This window comes from Bombus fervidus, chromosome 1, assembly GCF_041682495.2.
Source record: "Bombus fervidus isolate BK054 chromosome 1, iyBomFerv1, whole genome shotgun sequence".
Lineage (NCBI taxonomy): Eukaryota > Metazoa > Arthropoda > Insecta > Hymenoptera > Apidae > Bombus > Bombus fervidus.
The window spans coordinates 9,033,656-9,057,530 of record NC_091517.1 but is presented as its reverse complement, the minus strand read 5'-3'; the positions used below and the strand labels follow the sequence as shown (position 1 = coordinate 9,057,530).

At 31.6% G+C, this 23,875-nt stretch overlaps 2 protein-coding genes and 2 long non-coding RNA genes across 6 annotated transcripts; 3 read left to right on the top strand and 1 right to left on the bottom strand.

Moving 5' to 3' along the window:
- The first annotated feature begins 260 nt into the window (after positions 1 to 260).
- On the top strand, positions 261 to 1,416 carry LOC139992590 (uncharacterized). The gene is made up of 3 exons (XR_011801162.1): positions 261 to 380; positions 453 to 552; positions 754 to 1,416. It is a non-coding gene; the product is annotated as an uncharacterized lncRNA (long non-coding RNA).
- Positions 1,417 to 2,939: 1,523 nt separating this feature from the next.
- 26-29-p (C1 family peptidase 26-29-p) lies at positions 2,940 to 6,430 on the top strand. The gene is made up of 12 exons (XM_072012978.1): positions 2,940 to 3,176; positions 3,896 to 3,945; positions 4,019 to 4,171; positions 4,260 to 4,432; positions 4,506 to 4,610; positions 4,686 to 4,845; positions 4,924 to 5,116; positions 5,193 to 5,410; positions 5,501 to 5,601; positions 5,678 to 5,809; positions 5,964 to 6,153; positions 6,222 to 6,430. The coding sequence occupies exons 2-12, from the start codon at positions 3,906 to 3,908 to the stop codon at positions 6,404 to 6,406; spliced, it is 1,650 nt and encodes a 549-aa protein (XP_071869079.1). The 5' UTR covers positions 2,940 to 3,176; positions 3,896 to 3,905; the 3' UTR covers positions 6,407 to 6,430.
- A 179-nt stretch (positions 6,431 to 6,609) lies between these two features.
- Eya (eya transcriptional coactivator and phosphatase 2) lies at positions 6,610 to 15,224 on the bottom strand. 3 transcript variants are annotated; one of them, XM_072013098.1, is made up of 9 exons: positions 15,134 to 15,224; positions 14,348 to 14,469; positions 12,408 to 12,573; positions 12,036 to 12,219; positions 11,818 to 11,953; positions 10,904 to 10,999; positions 9,974 to 10,239; positions 9,318 to 9,774; positions 6,610 to 9,137 (listed from the first exon to the last, which is right to left on the bottom strand). In XM_072013098.1, exons 1-9 carry the CDS (start codon positions 15,148 to 15,150, stop codon positions 8,956 to 8,958), a joined length of 1,626 nt encoding a protein of 541 aa, XP_071869199.1. In that variant the 5' UTR covers positions 15,151 to 15,224; the 3' UTR covers positions 6,610 to 8,955. The 3 variants fall into 3 exon arrangements, with proteins under 3 accessions (XP_071869199.1, XP_071869276.1, XP_071869364.1); XM_072013175.1 differs by having other exon boundaries at positions 10,916 to 10,999; XM_072013263.1 differs by lacking the exon at positions 15,134 to 15,224 and having other exon boundaries at positions 14,296 to 14,436.
- LOC139992621 (uncharacterized) lies at positions 11,761 to 14,353 on the top strand. Its single transcript, XR_011801173.1, has 3 exons — positions 11,761 to 11,901; positions 12,033 to 12,205; positions 13,935 to 14,353. It is a non-coding gene; the product is annotated as an uncharacterized lncRNA (long non-coding RNA).
- Positions 15,225 to 23,875: the final 8,651 nt, after the last annotated feature.

Genomic DNA, 23,875 nt, shown 5'->3' with positions numbered 1-23,875 from the left:
AATAATTTTTATTTGATTTATAGCATAAATATTTCACTTTTTCAAGTGAAGTACTTTCTGATAGCAAAAACTTTAATTAAAGGAAGAGAATATAAAAGTAAAGGAACTGCAAAATTTGTTAAAGTGATAATTGACAATAACAAATTTTGCAATCCTATATTTTTATTTCTTTCTAAAAAATCAAGTATAGTGATTAAGCAATCGATGCACAAAAAAGCAAACATATTTTTAATCCATTTGGATGCAACGATATTGTAAGTCTGTTTTCTTTATCTTGTTACGAAATCTGACTAAAATAGTAAGAATAATGACCAAACATAGTTCAAATAATTTGCAACATCAACGAGATGAGACATCGGAAAGAAGAAAATCGGAAACAGGTAAATATGCTTTAAACATAACTTATACTAAAATAACAGAAACTCAAGTAATTAGCCTACATCAAATGACAGCAACTTTGACAGGAATTACTTTTTACATTGAAATAGAAAATAATAATCCAGTGTGTCAAACATAAAAATGTAGTAATATAGTTACAGCTTAAATTCTGATGTAAATTACTTTAGCAAAATTAATGTTCCATCTTCGTGTGATATATCTTCTAAATAGATTAGTATGAGAAATTATAACACATTATAACAATTATATTTTTTAACATGTATTTAAAAAAAAGATATTTCTGTCACTACCTTTTCTATTTTAAATCTAATCAACTATATAAATTATATTTTTTTTTTACCGTTTGAGTGCCAGGGATCATTGAAAAAACAAGGTCGAAAAATCCCGAAAGCGCGATAGCGCTTGTCTTAATCGATTGCGAAGAGAAATAAGCGGCGCAATAGCGTTTGTCATATTTTTTACTTTATGAAATACATCTATATTATTATATATGTGTACTATTAGTTTATAAATATTTCAAGTTTTGTTCAATAAAAATTATTGAGAATATAACAGTGAAATGCAACACACTGTCAGTCGTCCGTAGCGTTCAAATGTACTGGAACTTCTCGACACAAAATCTAAACAGCGCGATCGGACTCAAACAGTTAATATAATAAAAGGTTTTAAACATCTTGTTAAAATACGACTCTTTACGGAAGAGTTGATTTCTATCGGTGATTTAAGCATTTTGCATTTGAGCGCCCAATGTGAGCGATGCGTGTAAGTGTGACTGCGTTATGGCAGCTAGCAAGTTTCCCATCTATATGCTGTTTAATTCAGGAATGAGCATTGCTCTTCCTCTCCTCAAGTGTGGTGTATACGCGTGTATCTCAAATCAAAGTCTTATCTTATAGCTCTTTTCGATATCGTTTCAATGAACTGTTCATTTATAAAATAAATCATTTTCCAATCTCTTATCACCGCGTTCATGACATCCTTATTCTACAGACAGTTAATAATAACGAAATACATTATGATGATACTGGTATCGATCGATGATATCGATTAGCTTATAAACACTTTAATGTTCTTACAAACATATATATAAGTATCGTCTTTCCTCTGTCTTTCGATAATATCTATATTCTGAAAAGTAAAAATAGTAACAATTGCCAGTTGTTACTATTATTTAGAAGATTTTACCACAAACATCTGCTTTTAGTAATATTATATTCCAATATTAATAGCACAATTTATCTTCTTCTTCCAAATCATAAAAATATCTTATTACAAAAACGATTGAGATACATGCATTCTGCGCAAATACTAAATTGCATGTTCTAAAAAAATTATAGTTCATAAAAATTGTTGAAAATATTATAGTTATGCAAATCGATCTAAATTCCTATATGAATAATTTTCATATTTTTTAATAATTTCGAATACATAAAAACAATTTATGTTTGTTTTATTTTTTTACCTGATACATTGTTATCTTATTAGTACTAAAAAGCTTTACAAATTAAAAAATTATTTAATTATTTAATTTTATATTCAATGCCTATTCAATACTTATTAAGAAAATGCTTAAGATATATCGTGGCTTTATTTCCTGTTACATAATTACGTTTTTTTTCAAGTTCCTAGCGGTAATTCTCAGGCTTTAAAACTGACTCATTCTAGAGGTAATTTAAATAGGATAATAAACGCAAATGTTGCAATTTCATGCTGCAACTATTTTTTTACATCATCGTTTCCCCAAAAATATTTTTTACAGCATTTCATATTTCCTTTTCGCTCTGTATAAAAAGATCAAAATCAAGATTAGAATTTGATTACTCGCTTTATCGCATTTAGTGAATTACATTCGTATCGATAAATATGATCATTATTTATTTTTACTAGCTTTGATTACAATCTACTAACTTAGATATTAATACAAACCGTAATCGATCCGCAATTTAAGCTACTTGAATAATTGTTAACATATGTATATACATATAAATTTCATTTAATAAGAAATATTACATTATTTAACAATCCTATACGATATGAGTAAGTAAGAATGATAAAAGTCAAAGTATAATAAGCTGAAAGTAATTGCTAGATCATTACTGATCTAAGTGTTTGAAATACAATTTTATAGAATCTTAACTATACATGAAGTATAATAATATTTCAAAGTTTACTTGTTAGAATAAACTTTTAAAATTTCTTATACACCATCGTCAAAGGAAATAATTAGAAATTTATTCACATTATAAAAATACCAGATCAAGAAAATACGCATATTGCAATCAGTATTGCAAACATTGCAAGTTATTATCTGTTGAGGACACAGTATTAATACATTCTTAAATGATCTATAAGATTCTCTTATTTATAAACACTAATATTTCTATGAGATACGTTAAAATAGTTATTAAATTAGTCTTCGTTTAAGTAAAGCGGTACTGTATAAGTCGCATATTTCTTGAACAATTAATAAATGTATTTACAAAAATACACATACCGACAAATTAGAAAACATCGCACCATATCCCATTTCAGTGGTGGTGGTGGTAGTAGTGGTAACGGTGGCTTGCAACGTCCCTATCAGTTCATGATCGTCTTCTATATAAGTTCGACGGTCACGGGTAGTGTTCGTACTTACGTGCAACAATTTTGTAGCGAATGTTAGTACATATTATGAAAAGCAGTTTACAAAAAGTTTTGCTATTAGGCTCTCTTGCTACTGTTCACTATTTTGATTGATTTGAAACATTCGGAAGATCTATTGTGAACTACTGCACATTGTAAGTATAATGCAACTCGTTAAACTTTCTTTTGATGTAATAGACCGCGCATCTTTATGCAAATTCACATTTTTCTAAATACTACTACAGTCGAAATTATTAAATATTATGACAAATACACTACTTTAGATATTTTGTACATTTTTGTATATCATGTATATTGTATTTGTGCAGGCTTAAATTTTCTGTAAATGCATAAAAATCCTCAGTCTACTAGTTAAGTCTCCTTTTTTTGTTTTATTCACTTTTTAATTAATTCTTAATTTTTAAATTTTACTCAATAATAAATTTACAAATATTTAAAATTACATATCGTTTTATTGATAAACTTTGAATTTAAGTATTAAATATTTATAAAAACACAGTTTTCCGATATTATATTGTAATTTAAATTATTATAGATAATTTTCTTATGCTCTCTATCTATCTGTAATTATCTATCTATCTATTTGTAATTATTTTCTTATATTTTGAATTATAAACTATACTTACTGAAATTGTTTTACAAGAATCAGGAAGTGTTTGATAAATTTGATAATGTTGATAGATAACGATATCTCATAGCTCTTGTAATTAAGTGATTGTCATTTATAATATAATTAATTTAAGCAACTAATTTAATTGATAGTATCTCATATTTACTTTGAACCATAATATTATCTGTAATGCCAATTAGAAATATATCTAATCTAACAATATTGTCATTGTTCATCTTGCAGAAATACAAAAATGGGTACTTTTACAATCATTTTTACATTGGTAGCGATAGGTAAGATAATGATTATTAATATTTTTCCATTTAGTTTTTATTATGGAAGTACACTGATTTTGTTTTTTATTAGGTATCTCTTGCATTGAGGCTGTGAAGTCTCCAACATTTAGCAATACTTACACATTAAAAGGAACTTTATATATTCCATATGCTGAAATCCGAGAACCGTTTTATGCATGGTATGATGGCAAAAGTGGATCTAGTAGAATCGATTACTATGGAGGTAATTTAAATATAAATTAATATGAATCTTAAAATTAATACAAAAAATTTTTCTTAAAAAAAAAATGAATTAAATTTGATGTAACTAGGAATGGTCAAGACTTTCCAATTATCACACAAAGGGTCATACGGAAAAAGTATAAAAATTGCTCCAATAACTACAGAATCTGTCCTGAATGAGGAAACATGTCTTGAAGTAAATGGTACTAAAGAAATTAAGATTCAGCCTCAAGCTATTATTCCAGACACAGCTGAAATGGAGGTAAAATAATATTTTCCCATTTCTCCCCAACAATTTAAATTTAATTACTAATATAAAATTAAATTTTATCTAGTGTATTGGAGAAGAAATGATTAATGGTTTATTATGTGAAAAATGGAGACTGGAACAAGAGATTGATGGAAAATTGAACAAATATACTTTTTGGATAAGATATAAGGTAATCGTGACTCTACATAATTTTTGTCAGTTTAGTAAATATCATTATATCAAATTATTCTAAAATTAATTATAGAAATCTCCACGTGTACCTGGTTTTAAAGAACCAATTCCTGTAAGGTATGAGATGAAAGGATTCAATAGTCTTTTGGGCTCTCACTATGATCATTACTATCTGGATTATGACTGGTACTCTTCTGAAAAACCTAGTTCAGAAGTGTTTGAAGTTACAACAAGTAATTAGAATTCTTTTCATTTATTAACACAAATTTTATTTGAATATATTTCAACTATAAAACGTATATCATAAATAGACATGACATGTGTTGGTTTTCCCGGACCTGGAGACAAACATGTATACACATTTAATCCTATGCGTGAGTTTGTTCACAATTATGACACTCACGTAAATGAAGCATTTGAAGATTTCAAAAAAACCCATAACAAGGAATATGTAAATCATGTAGATCAATTGATGCGTAAAGAAGTATTTAGGCAAAATTTAAGGTATGTCGTATATTTGTACAATGTACATAACTAATATGAATGTTCATAATCAATAACTGATATAAACTTCTTATAGATTTATTCATTCGACCAACCGAGCTAATAAAGGCTACCAATTGAATGTTAACCATTTGGTAGATCGTACTGAGTTAGAATTAAAAGCTTTACGTGGCAAACAATACACTGCACATTACAATGGAGGACAACCTTTCCCACACAATGCTGAAAAAGAAGTAACCGAAGTCCCAGATAGTTTAGATTGGAGGCTCTATGGTGCTGTTACTCCTGTTAAAGGCGTGTATCTTTCTTTTTCCATTATAAAAAACGTTTCAATAAAAATTGTTCAATATTCCAAACTAACAAAGAATTTTCTTAATTAAATAGATCAATCTGTTTGTGGATCTTGCTGGAGTTTTGGTACAACTGGTGCTGTTGAAGGCGCGTACTATATGAAGTATGGTAAATTAGTGCGTTTGTCTCAACAGGTAAAATAGCTTAAATACAACTAAACGAATATTATAAGTAACAAAATACTTTATTATGATTTTTTCATAATTATAGGCGCTTATTGATTGTTCATGGGGCTATGGAAATAATGGTTGTGATGGTGGTGAAGATTTCAGATCATATCAATGGATTATGAAGCATGGAGGTTTGCCTACTGAGGATGATTATGGTGGTTACCTTGGTCAAGTGAGTATATTATTAGATTGCAAATATTTCATAGACAATATTCATATGAGTATATGATAAAAATTAATTTTTTAATCGTTTCAGTGGAATACCATATTTATTACTAAATTAAAAATTAATTTTAAAACTTGCTTTCAATTATTTTTTTGTTTAGGACGGTTACTGTCACATAAATAATGCTACACTGACAGCCAAAATTACTGGCTATGTAAATGTTACATCGGGCGATGCTAATGCTCTAAAAGTTGCCATTGCTAAGCATGGTCCAATTTCAGTCGCAATTGACGCATCCCATAAAACATTTTCATTCTATTCCCATGGCGTATATTACGATGAGTCTTGTGGTAAGTAAATGCAACATTTTCTGAATAGATACCTATTTTTCTAAAAATAAATAACATCTTGTTCATAGGTAATACGGAAGAGAGTCTGGATCATGCAGTTTTAGCTGTAGGTTATGGGAACTTAAATGGAAAGGATTATTGGTTGGTCAAAAATTCATGGTCAAATTACTGGGGCAACGATGGTTACATTCTTATGTCTCAAGAAAAAAATAACTGTGGTGTATTAACAGCTCCAACATATGTTACTATGTAAGAAAAATAAATAACACTATCTTTATTTTTTTAATATGAATGTATAAGAAAAGTTGTTGAAAATCGAAAATATACATTCTTTTTTAACGATAAATTGGTACTTTCTTACTATTCATAAATGTAAACTGTATATTTAAAGAAAAATTGTTAAGACTACATCTTTTGGGTTAAATAAATAATATGTAATTATAGAACTTAAGAAAATTAGCATTGTGTAAACATAAACAAAATGACTTTTATTGAAAATCTTTAGTATTTAAAAGCGGCCTTATAATTTTCGTTCTCTTTGTTATTATTACTAAAAATATTTGTATAACAAAAGACACACAAATGTCATAAGTGTTCGACTAAAATTCTATACAATGTAAAAACAAATTACGTAGTAATTGCGATTTGTCGATTCACAAAGCAATATCATTTGCTCGGTATAAAAAGCATAAACGAACATAAACAGCTACAGAATTAAACAATGTCACGTTCTTATTTCAACACAGAAAATAGGCATTGCTATACATAGATAACTCTATAACATTGATATTAAACTATTGCTTATGTATTGGAAAGCCTGATGCTGGAATTATAATAACAATTACTTACAAAAATATATGTAATTTCAGTAGGCACAGTTTGCGTAATACAATTTTTTAAATCGTTGTAAAATTATACAGATACTGAAATAGTTACATCACTGTGCATTCAATATAAAATCGAATATACAACTAAAAAAAATGTTACACAAATTAAAATGAAAGTATTCGAAATAAAAAATTTATATCTCGTAATTCTCCGATCATATGTAAACTTTTATATAATAATATTATTCCATATTTTTTATATTCGTCAATCTATTTTAACACACAGATCCACATTTATCATGTGATCGTGTGTAATACAATATTGACTTAACACAAAAATACATTTGTCTGAAAAAATTAATTTTTTAAAGTATAAATACATAAAAAGTTGAACGTTTGTTACAAATATATTTTTAAAAATGTTAAGTATTTTTAATGAATTTCATTGTTTAATATATAGTCTTCATCTTTTTACGTTTCATATATATAAATCTAATAGTCACACCATTTCGTTCAACCGAAGTTCAAAATGCATAATACGCTAAAAAGTAATTTTATTTAGAAACTTATTTATGCATTCAGCATTACGTTTTTAATCATTTTATAACTTGTGCAGTTTTTGTGCTATTCAGTCGATTAAATTATACGTTTTACTTTTATACGATTATAATTTTAAAAATAAACTTCCAATTATCATATTACAAAGTGATAAATAATTTTCGTATGACGGTACTACTCTCTTAAATTTAATTGAAAGAAAATAAATTTATAAACAACCTATTTTTTAAATTGATTTGACAAACAAATGCGTTTTTAATTAATATAAGCTACATTTCAAAAACATATAAATCAATTTTATAGTTATTCAACCGCATTAAACTTTGGTTATCATTTGCTAATCATATTTCTCTCTTTTATGAATTAAGATTGTAAATATACAACCTAATTTCGTATATTTTGAAAATATTACTTATATCTAGTGTTCTCATAAAATTATTTATAATTTCCTTGAAATTTTATACATATAATGTATAATATGCTATTTTTGATTAAAGATAATTCGGAATAGGTTTTGAAATTAGAGAAAGAAGTTTCTAAATCACGCCACGATATAAAGAATTCAAAAACATAGGTACCTAAATATTCTTATTAATATTCAATATATACGAAGAAATTAATGTTAAGAATGCATGATATTTCAGTCAAATATTTTTATATAATGTAACTAATAAAATGGTGACTATATCTTTCACAAACTACTATGTTAAAAAGTATCCGTTTGACCATGCTTTATTACATTTACTGGTATCATGCTATAATTAAATAATTGGATTAAACCGTATCACAATATTCATATAAAATTTCCGTAATGTTTCGAAATATACATCGATCAAAATATTAACTAATGAATGTTACGTGTAACATCATCCTGCTTGTGAATCTAATTTTTTTTCGACCAGTTTAGTTTTTATACGTACATTTGTAAGAACAAGAAACGCAACACGTTTAAGTACACGAGACATACTTACAGTTTGCAACAAATTAATTTTTATATATGGTCGAGACTGTGCAGTAATTAATTAGAAATATTCGTATTATATATAACTCTTTAATTTTCACTTTTGTCTCATTACTTTCTTTTACTTTCATTGTATATCACCTGTGGACCCTGCTCCGATCGATCACATTTGACGATCGACAAATAGATTACGATCGATGATCGTGTATGGCGATCTTAGAGGAACAGCCGATCCTCAATTTACATATTACGATCGATAAATAATAGGAATGTTTAAAAGGTTCACTCGATAAAAGCGTCTTTTTTTATACTCTCATTATCGATTGTAAAGAATATAGAAATATCTTGTATAAGCCCCCGTTATGACTAATCGTAAGATGTTTCTCGTTTAGGACATACTTTCCCAAATTTTCCTTCCCCCCATAAACCTATTCGCTTTATAAACGTATCATCTGCTTAAAGAAATCCCATTTCTAAGGCGTTGTATAACGACTGTGTGTCCGAGTGACTGTTTATTCTCCAAAATGGGAAATTATGGGCACGTGCTGCCGTTTCTTCATCAGAGTCATCGCCTATTACCACATATGTGCATCTTCGACCAAATCGCGCAACTACTCTTCCAAAGCAGCTTTCTTTTCCTAGAAATGATCAATCTATATTACGTATAGAACTTTTATAATATAAATTGTAATTAATAGTGTTTTGATGTATATATCGGTTCAAATGGTATTTAATAGACGATTACAATAATTCCAAACGTTATGCGATACAATAATGGATTTAAATTAAGCACACTTAAATTTCTTTGTAAAACTTACCGATTTTCGAGGCCGAATAAATATTTTCGATTGGAAATATTCCGCCGATCCCGAAAAGCAGTACTTTAGATAAAGCCGGTACTAATTGCGTGGTAGTAACCAGAATGTTAATGCAGTCACTTCTTTTATTTATGAGACTTAAACATTTTACAGCGGACGTTAACCAGTTATCGGTGAGTACTTCTATCTCAGAACGCAGTTGTAACCATTGTTCTTGTTTTGCAGCGCCCAATAAACCGCCAACATTGTTTCGGTAATTATTATATATCTCTTTAATTTTTCGATAGCGAAAGGCTAATTTTCGCATCCAATCGACACCACCTCTAACACCGGAAGCCAAACATATACCGTTGTTCGCAGACGCGCATTGGAAACCATCGTTAGCAAAATTGTAAGAAGACAGGTCTTGCCCATTATCATCTGATGATACATCATCAATGTGTACTTGGTCACAATCCTACAGGAAGATCAAAAATAGAGTTTCAAAATTAATGACACGTAATTCAATTACACGTAACACGTAAAATTCAATTTCTGACAGAATATAACATTTTAGTAAGAGATTTTGTCTTTACTAGACGCATCAATCTTGTACGTGTTTCAATTATGGAATATCCTGTGTATTTGAAGTCTGAAGTCTGGTTCTGCCTCCTCACCTCGACGTCGTTGAAAAAGAAGTGAGTATCAGCCAAATTGAATATCATTTCTTCCATTCTGTACGCCACTTGGCCCAAAAGAACCGGATCCTTACGGTGCTTCGTTGCAAATTGCCCAGTTAACAAGGAGTGAAATACAACTATGGTTTCGTCCAGGTCCCAGATGAATATCCGGTCAGGACCGGCTTCTGTCGTATCCGCAGAACCTATACTGTTTCCACTTCCGCTCTGACGTCTTCCGCGTCTGCAAGGTTTCGCTGTCGCTCCTGGAACACGTTCATTAAACGTTATTTCACATATTCTTCCCTAACAAAGAAAGTTCACTATAAATATTTTTGCTATTGATTAAAAAATTTATTTAAATAGGTAAAGAAATAAAAATGGAAAAAAGTAAATATTTTTTACTTATAAGTACTTTTGTATGAAACTCTTTTTCTTATAAAGCAAATTAGGATGCAAAAAAGAAAATGATAGAAACCAATAATTTTACAACTAAAAATTATATATGCCTATATCTTTTAGTTCTTTTTATATCTTGTATATTCTTATGCTATTAACGGAGATTAAACATATATTGCGCTACCGCCCACGTGTTCAGCGAACAAGCAGCCATATTAACTTATATTAATAGAAATTTAAATATTTATAGAGGCTGATTCAGGAATAACTAGAATTTGACATGCTATTTCAACAAAAAAGGTATTAATAAATATATATTCGTAATATTATATTTTAAATAAGATTATTTTATCAGATAATTTAAATATTTTCTTAATTGTAAGATATAGGACGTATCTATAGCTATATTTATATGTATACATATAGTACTTTTACGCTTTTTAGCATTTATTTGTTTATTCGATAACTGTTGGAACACGCTCAAGGAGAACATATTGACGCAAAAAGTGGAGATATAAAAATCACACGTACGAATCGTGTTACCTTCGATGTTTGCGGTTTCTCGTGCGGTAAGATCGCTGGCATCGTGAGTTGTTGCGTCCAACGTGAGCGCAGACTTTGTCGAATCTTATTACAAAAAGGGAAGTCGTTACTGATAAATCATAATTGCAAATAAATCGTAATTGTCGCAAGAATTTACACGTAAAAAAACATAGTAAAACGGTGCTACTTAAATTAATCGACAAAAATATTAAGTAATTAATAAGAAAATTCTTAGTATTTCTGGAACCTGAAAAAGAAACAAACGAAACAAAGAGAAACAAAAATTAATAAAACATCATATAATGCAAAGAAAAATATTTCCTAATATTAAATATTTTTTATTGAAATAATTTGATGAAACCAGAGTTTAACATTTAAAATTTTCCATAATCTTATATGGAACTATAAAATTTCTCTACTCTCCTTTTATGTATTTCAAGTATTTAATTCAATGAAAATGGTGTCCTGTCCTTTCAATGTTGATTTAATACAATTAGCAACCTAACAATACAAGGTGATTCATCAATAATCCAATTCTTCATTACCTTTTTCAGTATTGTTGTATTTTATATACTTAAAAAAACGAAAACTGTTTCATTTCCAAAAGTTTATATATAAAAAGAGAGAATAGCCTAAAACGAAGAAAAAAACAATGACCTTACTCAATCCTTAGATCTCTAAATTTGTTCACGTCTGCAGTATACGATATAATCAAAAGATAATTATTCTACTCCCTATGAGTCACCTATGTATGATGTAACACGAACCGGATATTCAACAGTTCTCACGCAATACAACAGCGACATTTAAGATTCTGGCTGCATCGGTGATTAAAATTTTGCTCGACGAGGAAGTGCTTGATAGTGCCGAGGAGGTAGAGAAGAAGTCGATAGGAACGTTACCAGCAAAATTTAGATTTCCAATGTTAAACGAGGCGGGTGTCGTGTGGTAACCGTGCATGGGGTAATATCCGGAATACTGTAATGGTACCCTGTCATTTCCATACAAACTGCTACTGTAGGCGCTGTAATCTAGCTTCTGAAAAATCATAGAAGATGCAACGGTAATGAGGATAATAAAAGTAATAAATTCTAACGGTTTCTTTTTTCTTTTTCAGTACCTGTGAAGACGGTGATATATTTTGAGCCACGTTGGGGAAATTCGTGGTGCCGCTATTATATGTAGCGTAAGATGAATATTGAGACATGGAGCTGGGCGTCGTGTATGAGGTCAGATAAGAACTTTGCAAGCCCGAGGTGTTTTTCCCGGCTGTGGTTGTCCCGTAGGGAGGTGAGTTGTACAGACTAATAGCACGAAGTTTCCATGTTAACGAACGTTTACAAACCAATTTGTAAATATTATATTTATATACAGTGACTGTTATTAATATTGGAATACCAGATAGGAACATAGTCAGCCATTGATTAGGAATCAGGATAAGTTTGAGGGCAAAGATGAATGATGATGCGATTCAAGCATGAGAAGTACGTGCCTGTTATAATATTGATTGGCTCCGTACAACGAACTGTAGTCCGCCTTTTCCATAGAATCCGGATATTCTTGTTCCTTTTCCTCGGCATTCTCGTCGATGTATAATTCCCCGCTGGGCACGCTGTCGTTTTCGGGACAATCTTGCACCTCGTTCTTGACTTCCGTTTCTGTCAGTATGAGCAAAATGATTCACGTTCACATCTCTTTAGTTACAACGCCTTTGATATTATAACTCTGTCATTGGCAATGATATAATTTACAATATTATATATTATTCTATTAGGTTGTCCGAAAAGATTCTTTCGTTTCATAAGGCGATAATATATGAACAACAATTTCTGTTTTATATTATTTCATTGAATTAGGTATGATCCATTTCGTTCTATTTCTATTATTATGTTCATGCATAATTCAATAAACTAATATGAAACAAAAAACTTTGTGCGTCTATTATTTCCTTACAAAACGAAAGAAACTTTTCGGACAACCTAATATATTATTCTCCGTTCTGTACATTATAACATTATATCATCGGTAATGATACAATTCACAGAAACATGTTTCTAGGTTTGTTACTGTTGCAACTACTTTTCTGCTAAGTGGAATTTCAGTTTTCTGCTGAATAACTTCCGTCATTTCGTAGTAATAGAAATCGAGAATATAAATTTCATTTATTAAATTTAGAATTGTTACAAAGCTACGATTTATTGTGATAATTCTTATAATTTAAACATATAGAATATTGCAACAAAGATGGCATATTTTCTTAACGTGTTCTTTCTTTCGGCTTTTTGTATATACAAAATAGCACAATTTATAGTCAACCATATTTCAAGCCACAAAAAGGAAAGTAGAATAATATTATAACGACAAATGTAACTCTAAATATAATATAAATAAAATTCGCTTGCAAAAAAGTTTATATAACACACGCGAATAAAACACACTTAAAAAACTGTAAATGCAAACATTCCAAGAGAACCGGCTTTATATTTAACCATCGTTCAAACCACAAAGTAAAACATCACAATTCTTAACCGTGATTCGTATAATTTATTAATTGGGATATGTTTAGCATCTTTCTAGAAGGATAATCGAAGATAATTTTTGTACCTATTTTGCAATTTTTCAATAGTATTATTTACATTTAACATTATTCTTCCGTTTGAGCAGTTGAAGAAGATGAAGAATAAACAATATAAACATTTAATTAATACATTCTATTTAAATCCAAATAAGCAAAGAACATTGTTTCGGAAAATGTTATAAAACAAAAAAAAATTCATATTCAGGTTGAATTAAATTTCCCGGAATAATATTCAGTAATAGGTATTTCATGTATTTGTAACATAAAACAACACAATGGAAACCTTTTCCGCGACCGGAAGTGTACAGATGTTACTGAGCGTCATGGCGAGAGGATATTTCGTTTCATTTTGAACCGCGATATGTAATTAATTTCCCAAGCAATTAGCTAGGAGGTCCGTTATGAAAACTACCTGTTCATTTCGGTGTACGTGTTTTATAGAATAGAAGAACCCAGTGGCGTGACATGACGCGGCGCAACCACCAGCCACCGGGTTTCTCGTTTTAATTCAATCGACCGGCGGCACACGTAAAAGGGAAGCGGGAAATACAGACAGAAGCCTTTTCAAAACGTCGAATTTAAACCGTTTTATTGCAGGTCCGGTTTCGGCTATCATTGCCGATGGTGCGAAACGTTATAAACACAAATTTTTCGCTTTTTATTTTCCCAGGATACTTCATCATCGCGATTATATGTTACATTGCATCGATGAGAGAAAAAAGAAGAAAAATTGAGAACAAATAAACGAATAAATAAATTAATAAAAGGAAGGCAAAAATGGCGATTTGGTTTCTAAACGGACCTTTAAAAGGGTAGCCTTTTAAGTAGACCCGGAATGGAGGAGCTTTATTTACCATTGTTTGCGGCTCGAGGGTGCTGCACCGAGGCCTCTGTCGACGAAGACACGTTGCCAGCATTGTCTAAAACGCCTGCTGGTTTCGTCGGATCATTGTCCTCGGTTAACATATCACTGCGCCTGAAGAAAAAACGGCAAACAAAGTCGCGATTAATAATTGGTATTATATACCATTTAATGCATATAACATTCGACATATATTGTAAATTGTACGCTCCCGTTCATAAGATTCCGAATATTTGCTTATTTTACACAAAATGGTTGTTAGAATGCAGATACGATTTTCTAAATTGATTTTATTATTTATCCATAAGTTACTCAGTAGATTTAAAATATCCAGGATTTTATAGTATGGAATAGCTTACATTATGAAATAAAGATACAAAAATATCAAATGCACCTAATGCATCAAATGTTGAAATTACGTAATATCAAAAGTATATACATTCTAACAGTCATCTTACTCAAAGCAGTCAAATGTGCCGTGGTCCGTCGACTTATGACTGGAAGTGTACATTCTTTGAAGGTTGTAGCGTAAAATTTAAAACATTGTTAACATTTGATATACCGTAGGACAAATAGAAGTCCTTTTTTTCTGGAACTACGTCTCGGAGATCATTTATGAAAGTAAGTGGATGAAAATTGAGCGTTATTGAATAACCAAAAATAGCTCTTGATTTAATATTGAAATGAAAGACGAAGAATATTGAATAATCTAAGATTTTTCGCAATGAAATATTAAACTATTATTTTTGGACCAGCTTTTAAGATTTTATCGAATTACCAAATTACGTAATGCATCCAGTGTGTGATCGATCATAGAATCGTTAATTAATCACAGAATCCGTCGATAGAATAGCTCAATTGTTTTGGCACCTGGAAATCACAAATAATCCTTGATCGAATTCTTCTCTTTTTACATCTAAATTGTCTAATTTTTATTTATAAACACATTTTTTATTTTATAAATTTGTAAAAATACTTATAAATACATACACGTTAGACTTTTACTTGATCAAACAGTTATTTAAATAATGAAGAACAAAGACTAACACGTGTGTGTACGCGCGCGCGCGCGTGTGTGTGTGTACACATGTTAATCTTTGTTCTTCATTATTTAAATAACTGTTTGATCAAGTAAAAGTCTAACGTATATGTACTTATAAATATTTTTACAAATTTATAAAATAAAAAATGTGTTTATAAATAAAAATTAAACAATTTAGATGTAAGAAGAGGAGAATTCGATCAATTCGATCAATATATATATTAAGATAAAATTGTAAAGAATTCCTTGTAGTTGAATACATCAAAAGAAATTCCCGGAATTCGATGTTATCATTTCATTTAGAATGGAGTAGGTTTTGTATAATTCTTCCATTAAATAAAGAAAAAAATAAACACATCTTCGATAGCCGGTAATTATATTCTAGGAAAAAAAAAAAATATATATATATATATATATGTCAGCACAAATTCAAGAAAACGATACCAAAAAGGATTCTGATGCGAAGGGCTAAATTCGAATGGAAATTTTTTAAAACGAATCATCTGAACCGTATTAAATTAAATTAAATCGAATAAAAAGTGAATTGAATGTATTTTAAGTCGTGTTCAATCAAAATTTGTGTATTACATTTATCAAAAAACGATGATTAATTGTCACAAAGGAAACTAAACAAGAAATATGTATCTACTTCAGAAGCTATAAAATGATAAAACCGTTGTAAAGATTGCAAATATGTACGACAATAAAGATATTCTTACTTTGAAAGATTTATGCTATTAGAAAAAAACAACATTTACGTATATAGATATAAATAGTTTAAGGCATGAACATAAACATTCCGTGTAATTTAATAACTAAAAAATGCCTGTTAGTAATTAAAAATTGTTCTTTCTTCAGTATTACATTGTCAGTCCGAATATTTCAAAAATAAAGAAGCGCCCCAATATTCTATTTTATTGTTTCTCTATCTATCATAAAATAAGGAAGGGAAGAAGTTCCCGAAAATCAGCACTGAACCGATCATGTATTCGCCGGTTCCATGATGTTCCGGTTGATGCAAAAAGGGTTAGTGCACGAAGCGGACAGCTTCGTTATTGTCTGCCAATTGCGTGTCGAAGAGGTGGGGTGGCCAAATGGGTAGGCGTATACCAGGAACCTTCGAAAGCAGCCAATGAAACCTCCTTTCACGACGTTTTACATTATGTATTCTTTATGTTGCCAAGTTGCTATATCTGTCCGTGCTCCGCCCTTATCTGCGCCTACTATATACTTCGCGCTGCACTATACTGCGAAAAAGAGACTGTCTTGCATAAGGGCGCTTTCACACCGACGCCGCAACGATACACCGTCTCCGCAAGATTAATTTTGGTTTATTTATAAATATCCAGATCTGATTCGATTCTCCTAGTCAATTTCTCTATGTTTTTCTTAAACGTCGAATTTATTTCGGAGAATATTGTCGATTGTTTTCATAGCGCTGTGTTTAGAGAATGTCATTTCAAAATCTTGCGTTAGACTGATTTATTCTAGAAAATCTGGAAAGTTAATAATTAGTGGAACAGCACAGGGGCAAGGCAAGTAAGTACATATATAAATATTGCTCTTTATCGCACAACGTTACACGTTGCTATATGTCTTTATTACTCTTATTTGTATATATGACACCTTCAGTCAATATACGTGCTTATCTTTATGATTGTGTTGGGCCTATCAGAAGTAACCAAGCTGCACTCGTTTATATAATTATCTTTATAGTTCTCCATTATACATACGTATATAGATAGAAGGCGGAAAATGAAGTCCTTGTTGCGTTTTTGCATCAAGATGTTTTATTTTATGGGTTGCTTAAACGAGCTTTTTAACATAGGGTGGAGTTTGGTTTCTGGAGATCAAATGGCGAATGAGAATAAATCCTAAGCTATGTACAGACAATGCGACGCTGATCCGCGAGGCTGCCTCGTATCATGCCGTCACGTAGATAGCAGAATACGCGAGGCAAGCAAGCGCGGCAGGGTGAGTCGCAGTTATCTACGCTTCCGACAAAATCGTTCAATATACGTCAAAACGAAGTGAATAAGGAACTGCGAGACACCTTTGATCTCGCCAAATACCAACAATTGTTCGCTAGACTCAAGACAGCCTCGTCGTTTTGCCTCGCACTGCCTGTATATAGCTTTAGGTAATTTTGAAGTTGGGTGCAAATTTTCTGTTTGAATTTATTTCTCAACGTACAAATTTTATTCGGTTTATTAGTAAAAATGCTTAAATTTGTTATAATAAAAAAACACCTTACAATTCAAATTAGAATGCATGTCATTTCTAATTCAAACATAGATTCAAAGTAGATTAAGCTTCCAATAGCATTTTTAATGATATTCAAACATATATACAAGGGCACTGAACTTTTGATTTGTAAATTGACATCGATAAAACGGAACAGGATTTCAAAACTGTTTACCGTTAGTAAAGTTCAACAAACTATAACAATGTACCAATATATACATGGTTTCCTATACTACGTACGACAAGAGGGATTATGACAATATTAAAAAATATATCACACAAAAAAGAGAAAAAGAATCAAAGAGAGAAAGTAATTATGATAATTCTATTGTGGAATTTTTACAGACTTTAATGACTTTAATTTAACAGTCGTTTCACAGTTAGTAATATGGTGATAATAGTAATCAATACATTGATTGACTAAAAATATTAATGAAATGATGTAATTATCATGGAAGAATAATTTTCAATCTAAATTAAGAAATATTTTTAAATGCTTAACATTAAACTCGCGCATTCATAAAACAATTACTATTAAATATTCTTTCAAAACAATATACATTAAATAATAAATTTGAATAAATAGAAACATAACGTGTAGGTCACAGTTCTACAAATATCACAAACAAAAGTAACTAGAACTTGTTTAAGACAATTTCTTCAATATTCTTTCCAAAATCATCAAAACCTAAATACTTTGCAAAGTATATTTCATTTACCTAAAAAGTCTATTTACCAATAAAAGTCTAAATTTGTAACAAATTCTTACATGAAAATCATTACTGAACAAAAAAGGAGGAATAAATGAAGTTATGACTCTGTAAACAGATCGATTCTAATATTTTAGGATCTTAAATTGTTAGGGCTCATGATTAATTACGCGTTCTTCAATGCGGGGGCAGTAGTCTTCGCGGGCAAATATTTTCTGTGGGATGTTTGTAATTGAATAAATCATTGTCAGTAGAACGATCGTTTCGAGAAAAGTACAGACAATCGCATCGGAGATATATGATCCCCTATGTGTGTATGTATACACATATGCATACATGTGTACATATACACATGTATGCGCGGGTATGAAAGCAATTGTTCCCCCGTGACACGCATCGCGTCGGCTGGAAGTTACGTCGTTCACTGGAACACGACGATGAATCAATTAGCGCGCGGTTACGTTGTTTGAACAACAGCCAGATACTCGGACAATTTTTCTTTTCGAGAACGGTGTACGTCCTCGAGCAACGTCCGAAGTCGGGAAAAAAAATAACCGATTAATTGTTTGAAACAACGGGCAGTATGCGCGATATTAAACGGTCACTGTATACCGCCGCTTCGTTTTTTTCTTTTTATGTCGAATGATACCGGAAAGCGTGGAAAAGAAAAACGCGCACGAACTACGCCCGAATTGCCCGTTGGACAATGTATCACGACGATCGGTGAAATTGTTACTTTTAAACTTGCGCGAATAATACTAACTATTCGATGCTCGAATCGAGAGTACGATTTTTTTCTCGATAAGTTTTGATGGAAGTTGTTTTGATTGGTTTTGATGGGCTGTTTTTGTCTAGGGAAATAATAATAATAATAATAATAATAATAATAATAATAATAATAATAATAATAATAATGGATATTTCGTTTTTATGTTTAATGTAATATTGATAATTATCAAAGCTTAAAAGGTCCTTCAAATTTTTTATTTTGTTTTTAGTACCTAATTTAGTTAGAAAAAAATGTTTGAATATATATTTGCATTTTTAATTTAAGAATGAAATATACATATACGCATATCAAACTATGCTATTAGAAATTTATATACATATTATACTTTGAAACTTAAGCATGAAATTGAATTTGTTCTTATTATAATAAAAAGAAATATACAATTAAAAGAAAGAAAATCATAATTTTTTAAATATAATTTTTTAATGTAGACATAGTACATATGTCAGAATTGAAAAGTCCGTCTGGTCGAATCGTAAATGTCTTGAAACTTGTTGTTTTATCTTAATTTAATTCTAATATGTTTAACATACATTTTTTCACTTCTTACTATAGTTTGCAACATCTTTTTAATATGAATAAAGACAATGAATTGAACATAGCAAATATAACATAACAATAGTGATTATAGTCTAAGCCCGACTCATCATCTTTGGAATTATCTGATTGATTTACATTTAGTTGTGATATAATTTATTGAACTATCCATATAAAAGAGACGATATCATATAACAGTATTCTTCCACGATTTTATTGCTAAGTACTTTCATATTCCTAGTACTTGTCACTCTGTTAAGGAATTGCGTTATTATTTATTTTCCCCGAAAGGCACGAAGGTTTTATACCGTTGAGGAGGGCAGTCAAACTTATCTAAATAAAACGTGTGCCGAAATGTTTATCGCGGCTGAGTTGCTTGCCTCGCCACTGTCCGTCAGCCGTCAAAGAAACGCAACCGAACGAAAAAAGGATAGAGAAGAGGAATGCGTAGCAGGAGGTTCCTCGTGCGCGACACTCGTGTGTCCCACGGGCCGCGGTCAGCTTACATTTGAAAGGAGGAAAGAAGAAAAATAAGGAATGGATGGTTACACTACAGGACCAAGACAAAAGCTTCTCCATCGTTCGGAATGCTCTGGCTTTCCTTCGTCGTCCTCTTCTTTTTTCCCCCGCCCCTCTAAAACAGAGACCGTGGAAATCGTAACCTCGTTCCAAAACGTTTTGTTCGTTTTGGCAGATTTATCTCGCACAAACTTTTCTAGTTAATTATTTCTGACCGTTTTTAGTGAAACATTTTTATAGAGAGAAAATTTCAGTCGGTTTTTCAGTACGGATTACTTGGCATTACACAGCGGTTGACCAATTAAAATACATTACTGGTAACAAGCCGAATGAGATGCATAAGTTACGCATGCTCAATTGATAATGACATTTACACGTGTGAGTGCGACTGTAGATGCGTTTATACATATGTATGCATATGCAGAGGCACATCCGCGCAGCGTGCGTAACTCCTGTACATCTAATAATTTAAGGAACGTATACGCATTGTAGAATACATCCATATGTACAGACAGAATACATTGTGCTTCCCACGTGGCACTCGATCAACAAAGTCATTTGATTGTTCTCGTTTGTTTTGGCTATTGCTTCCGATAAGTTGAGAAAGAACATTTCATGTGTGTGTAATTCTTTTGCTTATAGAAAAGGTAATATAAATAGATAGACAAAAATAATTTTACAGTTAATGTACGATATTAATTTCGACTTTATGTAATTCCCAGCGCACAATTTGCTATTGTATTTTACTTATTTATACTTCACAGAAGTTGTGCTTGCTTATTATATTATATATCGCATATATAGATATAAATACCATTGTTATACAATTTACGAGTTTTCAGTTTACGAGTTAGCTTATCATTTCAAATCTAAAAACTTGCCCATCATTGTTAAAAGAAATCAAAGCAACAAGCTATATAACAAACAAATGTTTATTCAAACCTTGTATCCGGCGTTTAAGCTGGACCAAGAACGAGGGTGCTTTGCAGCGAATATTCGTGGATCAAGGAAGCTGTATTCGGTTCCCTCCTGATAGTAGCATCGTCATCCCTTCGCTTGTGTCGTGTGTACGTAAATGTGTGTACGCGATGCACTTGATAGGGTTTAAGCACACTACTCACTTTTCTCGCACTTTCCACGACCACGAGAACATCATGACAACCGACGGATGCACTATCACCGACCGTTTCTAACACACGTAAAAGAACCGCTTAATCAACAAGGATCTTGTGTAAAAGATTATTCTTTGAAATAAACTATAAGTGTAACGCAATTGAAACAGTTTGGTCGACGATCTCGCGAGAAAACATCTCTCGGTTGGGTTTATACGTTCGTCGCGCGAGGGGTGAAACCATGGAATCCGGCACAGATGTACGTTTCGAGCCAATGGGTCGAAGCGAATAGCAGAGATTGATCTTTTTCGAGGTTACGTCGGCTCGATACGCGGTTTTCGTTCGAGGCTCTTTGATGGATTCCTCGTATCGCGGACGCAGTCAACACTATTGTTTCTCTACGAAGGGCATCGGCTCGGTGTGCGATATGCTGCAGCCTGTGGAGTTCTGAGCATGCGAAATGTCGCCTGCCACCCCCGCCCGGTGGTCACGTGGTTGGCCGGCTCGTTCGGCGTCTTTCTTCCACGTTCATCCCCTCTCCATCCCCTCTCTTTGTTTGATCCTCCATCTTCATCCTGCCGTCGGTACTCCTATTCGTTGTCTCGTTTCGTTGGTCGGACGCGCACAGGTCGCTCGTTAATTAGAATGAGAGAGGCTAATGGTAACTCGCTTGGCCACCCGATTGTCAGACGAAGAAAAGAAACGACAAAGAAAGGGTCCAGATGCAAGAAGAGGACGGATACAGCCAGGTTACCCCCTTGTTCGAATAATTGTCACCTCCTGTCACCGTTCGTTTTTATGAATCGCTCTCTCGACTGACAGACCCGAGCTGTTTTTTTTTTTTTTTGTTTACAACCCGAGGAAGGAACCCATCGTGGAATGGTAATCGAGGTAGTCTATGCACACGATCTGATAACTGCAGAGGAATGCACAGCACGGGGTTAACGAATTAGCAATGGAATACGTAGTACGTGCAACCGAAGGTGGTCGTGTTTAATACACAGCAAGAGATTTTAATCCACGGAAAGGTTTCCACATGCCAAAGATGGTTGCCATAGTGTTGACAATTAGTGGTGACCTTTACGAAGACCACGTTCGATCGCAGTCACATTGTTCACTAATGTTTGATGTACACGTTTATTTCCGATTTAACGTTTTTTTACGAACGGGACAGGTTTTGAATCTACGAGCCGGGAAATGTGATGCGACATGATAGTTCGCGTTGTTTATTTGCACCTCGTCCACAGCATGGTACGCGTACGTTTTTTCCCCCTTTGTTTTATAATCGGAGATAGAGAATTCTTGACGGGAGGTCCAGCGGCCCTACGTCATACTCGCTGCCTTCTTGGAATAAGAATGTTCCTACTTCTATTTTTGCTCTTTTACCGATTATGGAGTGATAAAAGTGGTGCGGAATATTTCTTTATAGCTGTCACTAAATGTTAAATTTGCGTAGTTACACTTATATTTTATATGTATAGTAAAATTTGAACACTTGTTTATGTAGTTCTTAAAAAATACGATTATCCAAATTTTTTGCTGAATGTTTTCAATTTTTATTAAAAAAACGATATTTATGAACTTTTCTACGTAGTCTCTATTGCTCGTACTACTATTACTACTAGTTTCGAAGATATACGACTTAATAAATATTTTTAAATTCTTGAATTAATTTTCTATAAATTTATGAATCTTCTAAAAATTCTTTTTTTTTGGCATTTATATATAGCTAATTGGATTTTATACATTAATGTATGGTTTGCATATATATACATAATTCCATAAATTAGCCTGTCTTACCTGCAAATCCAGGACTTATGTTTTAAAAATATCGATGGAATGTGATCAATCACGAAGCGTTTAAGGAATATCAGAAATTTTAATCTTGTTGAAAATTAAAAATAAAGATTGGTTCTTGGATCTGAAATGACCTATCGATGACCGTAAGAATGTTAAGTAAATATACTTGTAATTTATTATAACTAATATAATTATTTAATTTATACGAATTGTGTATTTGATAGAATTATTTCCTTTTCTGTTTTTAATATTTTGTTTTAACAAAATGTTGCTGTTTTAAATGTTGAAATTGCAAGAAAATCAGGCTTCTAGTTAATTATTCTAACACTTTGTGAATATTTTCACGGTGTAGTGTTGCAAGTAATGAAAGCGTCCCTCACGAGACGAAGCTAATATTTTTGACTATGATAATCAGGATGATGCGAGACAAGGGTAGCAACCTAATTTCCTACCACCTGCTCTTACATCCGATGCGCGTTTTATACGAACTAGATGGATTCTCAAATTTCCTTGAGAGTTTAGATAATGTTACTGTGAAATTTTTCAAAACTGCTTTTTGCACGACATCTCAATTTATAGAATAAAAGCCATTTTCTTCAAATTTTCCACACAGAATGCAACGTATCCTAACGTACTGTAACATTGCATTTATAATTTACAATTTAGGGCCGATAAGTATTTCAGAAATTCATTATTATATTGTTTTATTCATTATTTACTATTTTAAACTCGCTGTATTGTTCGTTAAAAAAATATTTCAAATGTG

Bases quoted from the DNA above. Each gene is read 5' to 3' on its own strand.
- Eya (XM_072013098.1), bottom strand. The intron at 12,220-12,407 runs GCACGTACTTCT...TCGTGCTATTAG, and splicing joins GCCAATCAATATTATAACAG to TCTGTACAACTCACCTCCCT. The intron at 10,240-10,903 runs GTACGTGTGATT...AACGTGTTCCAG, and splicing joins CATCGAAGGTAACACGATTC to GAGCGACAGCGAAACCTTGC.
- 26-29-p (XM_072012978.1), top strand. From the start codon at position 3,906: ATGGGTACTTTTACAATCATTTTTACATTGGTAGCGATAG. The intron at 4,433-4,505 runs GTAAAATAATAT...AATTTTATCTAG, and splicing joins CAGACACAGCTGAAATGGAG to TGTATTGGAGAAGAAATGAT. The intron at 5,117-5,192 runs GTATGTCGTATA...AACTTCTTATAG, and splicing joins GTATTTAGGCAAAATTTAAG to ATTTATTCATTCGACCAACC.